The 7500-nt window shown below is 36.8% G+C and overlaps 1 protein-coding gene across 1 annotated transcript in view; it reads left to right on the forward strand.

Annotated features, from left to right (window-relative positions):
• Positions 1-2106, forward strand: part of LOC144440119 (uncharacterized) — a 5669-nt gene extending 3563 nt beyond the window's left edge. The window contains exon 4 of the mRNA XM_078129380.1: positions 686-2106. Coding sequence (XP_077985506.1) covers positions 686-1144 — 459 coding nt within the window. The 3' untranslated portion in view covers positions 1145-2106. The remainder of the gene's footprint in view (positions 1-685) is intronic.
• Positions 2107-7500: the final 5394 nt, after the last annotated feature.

Raw genomic sequence — 7500 nt, forward strand, 5'->3', positions numbered from 1 at the left:
TCTTATTGCTAAAGTTATTAATTATGTGAATTACTCTTTAAAATAGACAGCTTCACCATTCAGCTTTACATTTATATATAATACAATGAATTTCACAACACCATTCAGCTTTTCTGTTTGATACAACCACGCAGAAACCAACAAGAAACTGGACATGCTACGTTTTAAGACAACAAGATTGAATGAGTCTGGTTTCTTGCTACATTTTGTCTAAGTGAAATGAACTACACATGCCACCATACATACATCAACTCCGCAAATACCATTTTACACGCTCTTCCTAGGGTGTTTGATACCAAGAAAAACATTGGTGCCCGAATGTCTGCATGTAGTTGCAATACATTTCAATGGTTTATTTCATTTAGACTAAATGAAGGGGAAAATGCGATCTTGCTATTGAAATATTGCATAGCTGTGTTGTTGTATCAAACGGAATTGTCAGTAAATATATCCCGGTCAAATTTAATTATTTCAAAGCTTGAAACGGATGCTATGGCCTCGGCTGCCATTTCTAAACTATTACGGAAAGTGTATGCATGTAAGCGCACATTGGTATAATATTGAGCATATGTAATGTGTTTTGTACAAATCATACATGCTTTTACATATTACTTTTTCAATGTAAGAAACGATGTTTTCTATGTAATAGTTTAAGCGCTAATTACCAACTCATTGGATATTATAGGGTCAAAAAAGTGAAGTAATGGACATTTTGAAACCAGGTTACGAGCCAGTAAGATTCCCGATAAAGCGAAATGGCGGTATAATATATCTAAAGCAGATAGCTGAGGTCTCTACTGATCAATCACTGAAGTACCACGACCACGTGCTGTTAGATGTCTCTTTCTGTCCAGACGCGGGAACCACACCTTCCTACGATATTACATCCATTGTTTTCGGTACAGACCCAACAAGTACCTTTACCCAGTATATCTGTGATAACCCTGGATGTAACGCTGGAACTCCCAACATTGGTTTCAACGGGAAACAACTACCCAGTAATATAGTGTCTATTAATACTGAACACCAGGAATATTCTACGATCTATGTGTACGTGGTTTCATGGGGTGGTGAATTAAACCCAGCTACCGAGGTGCTCACGGGCCACTTCCGCTATTCTGCAAGCATTACACCACGTCATTAGACGTCACACCTTGATGATGATGATGATGATGATGATGATGATGATGATGATGATGATGATGATGATGATGATCGAGACTTTGAATGACAGTACTAATAAACAAAATATGTTTTTCACATCCCAGCTAATAGACCCAGCTAATATATTTGAACCAATCACCATTTTTTCCCTTTGAGTATACCGCTTAGTGGAACCGTTTTCACATGTATCAATCATTGTGAGACAAGTGTTACAGTGTATCACTCATATATTCACTAATAAGTCACCCAACCTCGCCCACAAGTCAAGGTTCATGTGTTTGGTAAACAGATCATGAGAGGAGGAGATTTGATATCAACATTTTTTTTGACTCAAGAATAAAATGTTATCACAAACAGTAATACAATGTTGCAATAACAGTCTTTAAAATATTACAGACCCAATAAGTCGGCGCCCTGCCACTCACTAACTTAGTGGCGATTTGAAAGGGAAAAACTAAAGGACGTTTCCATTACAATGATGTTGTGTACACTACACTTTCCGTACAACCCCGATCTTGGCTGTATCTGTGTATTTGGTCGCTCGTACTAAATGTATACGTAGTACAGGATGTTGTTCAAAGTAAAGCCATAACTTGTAGTATACAGTGTACATATCATGTTGCAATGAATCAAGGGAGATATCGATGGTAGTATTTGGAGTGTTCAAGTTCTTCCCAGAGATAGTAATCCATAAAAATTCTCGAGTATTTTCGATATCACTTCGGCTTTGTGCCGAACAGAAATGTATCGGATTAACAATAGAATGATTAATTTGTCTGAATAAAAAATATGTAGTCAGTGCATGTCACGTGACTCAATGCTAAAGTCGTATGCTGACGTTCAGGGGGTTTTACAGTCCATTTCATAAGCCATCGCCCAAAGTAGGTAAAACAAGATGTACACTGCATTGTAAGCCAACGTGTGAATATTGTACAATACAGAACCGTGCTTATGCATGGCTTTAGATGAATTTGGAGTGATGTGTGGTTTGTAAAAGACATTGTTATTTGAGGCTCACTCGAGTTTGTTTAACAATGTGAGAATTTGCGACGTAAGGAATCGTTTTGTATGTAGAATCATGACGGTTATGTTGTTGAATAAGAAGGGTGTCAGTGAACTGATGGCATAGATCTCGGGCGACACCCGAGTAGACTAATAGTATAGTCTGCTGACATTTTGCGTCGTATGCTGGTACTTTTTTAGTCCCGTATTCGTATTCAACTTGAGCAAATCTAACTGGAGGTTGACCCCGACTACTAAAATGAAAATAATTCGTAAAAGCCTATTTATTTATTTATTTATTTATTTATTTATTTATTTATTTATTTATTTTTATTTGGCTTTGTTTGTTTGTATATGTATGTATGTATGTATGTATGTATGTATGTATGTATGTATGTATGTATGTATGTACATGTATGTTTGTTCTGTTTGTTTGTTTGTTTGTTTGTTTGTTTTGTTTGCTTGTTTATTTATTTGTTTGATTATTTTAGAATCGATTTCAACGGAAAACCAGAAATAATATGAATGAACAGTTACTACCAAATCATAGTGATTATAGTTTCAATTTTCTTGTTTGTTTTTTTTTCTTTTTCTTGTTTTTTGGATCTCACTCAACAGTTTTTTGCTACAGATTATAGATACTGATAATGCCAACCATATACAATGATACAGTTTATCTCATTGTGAATGCAAACCGAGTCACTATGGGATGAAAAAAGAAAGAAACTAAGGCCAAAAAAAAAAAAAAAAAAAAGCTGTTCAACGGGCAACATAACCCGACACATTGGGTAGGTAGGTCGATTTTTTTTTTTTTTTTTTTTTTTTTTTACAAAGGATGTAAAAACAAACCACATGTAATGATGGCAAAACATTTGAAGTTGAGTTTACATTGTACTTATTCATTCATTTTGATTTTATCTCTTGCAATTTGTCTGTATGGCAATTGATTTCCATCAGCTCTAGTTAGGAAATGTGCACAATTTACGGTTAAACAAATTTTGTAGCTCCTCTCAAAATATTATAAGACATGCTAAATGAAATGCCAGAATTACTTTAACCACTCCTTCTGTCACCTACACTATAGAGGAGATATAAAATTATATTTGGTAGCACAGGTACAATGATGCATTAAAAATAAGTGATAATCAGCTACAATAACAGTCCAAATGATATTACTTGACAAAGGATGTGCATTTCACATGGATACTTGTAAGGAGATGTCTCATAATTAGCTCTGACCTATGAAGGGAGGTACTTAGTCAGCCACCTTCCATCTTGTTTTGGGAGAAAGACAATTATTACCATGATTGCTACTGATTGGAAGGATACATCCTCAAAAATGCAAACTTTTTTGAAAATAAGACAATATAGGAGGCCATTTAGAGGCACAAAATATCAAACAAGTCATTGAGAATGACATAGTCCCCGCTATGATTGGGTTTTAAGGAATTCTCACTACTCTGCTGATCATGCAACAACACTTGTGAACCTAAATCAAACAGACTTAGATATGTTGTGTCTACTTGTTGGACATGGAACATGCCTACAACAATAAAGGATTGGTCGGGCATGGGGGATCATATCACGATGAAAATGGATATGCACATGTATGTCATAGAACACTGTCCTAATACCAACTTTGAATGTGATCTGTTCAAGCATGTCTGAGTTATGGCTTTGGACATAGAGAAATCGCAAACAAAATGGCTGCCAGGCGGCCATATTGGATTGTATCACAACAACAATGAATGTGCACATGTATGTCATAGAACACTGTCCTAATACCAACTTTGAATGAGATCTGTTCAAGCATGTCTGAGTTATGGCTTTGGACATGGAAAATTCACAAACAAAATAGCTGCCAGGCAGCCATATTGGATCGTATCACTACGAAAATGGATATGCACATGTATGTCATAGAACACTGTCCTAATACCAACTTTGAATGAGATCTGTTCAAGCATGTCTGAGTTATGGCTTTGGACATGGAAAATTCACAAACAAAATAGCTGCCAGGCAGCCATATTCTACGAAAATGGATATGCACATGTATGTCATAAAACACTGTCCTAATACCAACTTTGAATGAGATCTGTTCAAGCATGTCTGAGTTATGGCTTTGGACATATAAAAATCGCAAACAAAATGGCTGCTAGGTGACCATATTGGATTGTATCATGAAACAAATTGACGTGCATATGTATGCCATCGTATGTTGCTCCTGTACCAAGCTTGAAAAAAATCGGTCCAGGCATCTCCAAGAAATGGCTGTGGACGGACGGACGGACGGACGGACGGACAGATGGAACCCAATCCATAAGTCCCCGTCCCGGACTTCGTCCGGTGGGGACTAAAAAACATAATTTAAAATCTTACAAAGCTTGAATGTGGTTTTAAAATACCAGAATTGAGAGACAGTTATGACATGCAGTACATTTTATCTGGCTATGAAGTGCATCATGTTGTGGCAAAGCTGAAAGATATTTTGCAGATGTGGTAAATGACTTCTTCTGAACTTTAATTTGATTCCAAAAAAATCATGAATAAAGAAAGAGTAAAACATTTGAAGACTTTCAGACTATCAGACTTTTGATGGCCCAATGACTACCCTTCCCATGGTCATAAAGTTTTGCTCATTTCGTTTAGTGAATATTGGATATGCAACAGTTTAATTTTATCTCAATTCATGCTTGTATGCATCATCAGAGCCAAGTAAACCACTGATAGTACATAATTTGGAATTGACTCAAATGTATATTGTTACATGTACTATTCAGAAAATATAAAGAAATTCCCTTAATTTTGAAACAAAGTGTGCATTTCACTGACATCATGTGACATGCAAAGCCAGCATGAGGATATTTTGACCATCACCAAAAAAAAAAAATTGAAATGCCAAAAATATGGGTAGGTTGAACAGCTTTTTTTTTCTGGCCTAACTCTGTCACCAGATAAAATATGTAACAATGCATGTGCGTGCGTCCTATTAGTGCTGATATTTTGTTCGTGTACCGAGTAACAGAAAACGCCGTGTATTGTGAGAGAAGTAATCAACTGTGCCCCTAATTGAAACTCTATTCAATATAAAGACCTTTATGTAGTTTGGTACTAACATATTTTTCAACGTCGCGGAGAAACACAAATAATTGTTATCACACGTTCAAAATGTGTCTCCTTCTACCTATGTGTAGTAAAATTATTTTGTTATTAAAATCACACAAGCTGAGTTTGTAAGTTTTTTACTCAAGTGAAATAATCAAATATTATCCTGATTAAACTTCTCTAGTATAATGTTAATGTTAATGCATGTCTGCTATAACATTACAGTTGTCTTCTCGTATTGTTAGCACAGTTGACTGCATGAGGAAAATCTCAATATTTTTTGTATGTATGACAAATTATGACATTGGTTCATTTGAAGTTACATATATGTAATACCAGGTTGACTTCAGTCTATTGCAAGTGGTGGTCAGGTTAAATTCAGTAAGTACAATAATTAGAGTACCTGTTAAATACGTCCCAAAGCTTGCGCCCCAAACCAAATAAACTCAGGTTGTGACCCTTCTATAAGATATCCGGATACACGAGGTATATATTTCACACACACTCACGAGTGTGCTTGCAAGTCAGCCGACTGATGAGTCAAAACACTGACATTTTGACCCCTTCCCTTGTTCTTGAATAAACAGCAACGAATAGAACATTCTTGGGTGACCTCTGAACTGTCATTGTAGTCGCTGTAGAGAGTCGAAAGTTTGTCAGTGTCAGTTGCTGTGAATATAATTACCCTTTTCCTTGGTAATATTGCGATGCACTAGTGCTTCGTTATAATACGCTCTTAAACTGTTTCACTTCACCGAAGCAGTAGTAGCCTGGCCCCTTGACCAGTCAGATTTACCAGGAAACTAATTATGCTATCAGTAATGAGGAGAGGGTAAACCCACGCATTTGGAGTGGTGCATTTATGTGCGTCGCATACATTGCAATTGGGACCCATATTTCCCTCGATTTCTCTCGACTGTATCCAGACCCATGGTGAAGTTCACTAATGTACCGGTAAATTACCAACGATTAAATTATTCTCCACGTCTTATTTTGAATAAAACTTTCAAACTTATTATTATGTTTCTTAAACAATATGTTGTCACTCGTATTATGATTTTGCTGTGATGTGTGGGTGTGTGGATGTGTGGGTGTAATTACGCCTCCGCGTTCTTTCCAACTAAAGTGCCTGGAGTTAGGCTACTTAGGTGACTTCAAATAATGATATCAGTTTTCAATTTATTGTTTTCAAAAATACAACGATTTCAGAATGTCTTACAACGTAATAGTCGGGAGAAGATAGTGATTACACTACACATACGTCCATACATACATGCATGTGTGCACACAAAACACCCACCCACCCAACCAACCACAAACCAACACATGCATGCACGCACGCACACACATACACACACACACACACACACACACACACACACACACACATATATATATATATATATATATATATATATATATATATATACAGACAGACAGACAGACAGATATACATACATACAGACAGACAGACAGACATACATACATACATACATACATACACACACACACATACATACATACATACATACATACATACATACATACATACATACATACATACATACATACATACGTGGAGTCATGATGGACAAATGGTTATCGAGGCCGGCTTGGAGCCCCATCACTGCCGTTTTTTTGATTTGCTAAAGTCCGTGGGCCACATTTGAACCACGACTGTGCCTCGGTCAACCCAGCTGTATAATTGGGGCCTGGTAGGATAGAGGTTGCAATGTGAATGCTTTAATCCTACGCTGCAATGGATGGTATGCTCCCCGTGGAGTTGTGGAGGAATAAAGGGTCGTTGTGCCGTTGTGATCCGAGCAAGGGGTAATAATTGTAAAGCGCTGTGAGCACAGGAAAGCGCTATATAGAAATAGTTGAAATAAAAACTATACAATACATGTATGTGGGTGGGGGGGGGGTGAGACTCCGAACATGGACAAAAACAAGTGGAGGGAGGGAGGAGTTATCCTTCAGCACCAGTAGGAGGGTAAACACCATCCCATATTTTTCTTGAGGGAGTGATTCTATTAAACACTTGCTTTTTGGTCTGAAACATATATATGATTAAAGAAAACTACAAGTTAAATCTGGCCGTTGGCTGAACCTGATGAAAAAAAAACTACACATTTCATTTCAACTATTGACACGTACATTTAACACAGATTCGTCGTACAGTGGTAATTATATATTCACACAGTTTATGAATGTCGGGATATGTTTCAGACG

This window comes from Glandiceps talaboti, chromosome 9 (genome assembly GCF_964340395.1).
Source record: "Glandiceps talaboti chromosome 9, keGlaTala1.1, whole genome shotgun sequence".
Lineage (NCBI taxonomy): Eukaryota > Metazoa > Hemichordata > Enteropneusta > Spengelidae > Glandiceps > Glandiceps talaboti.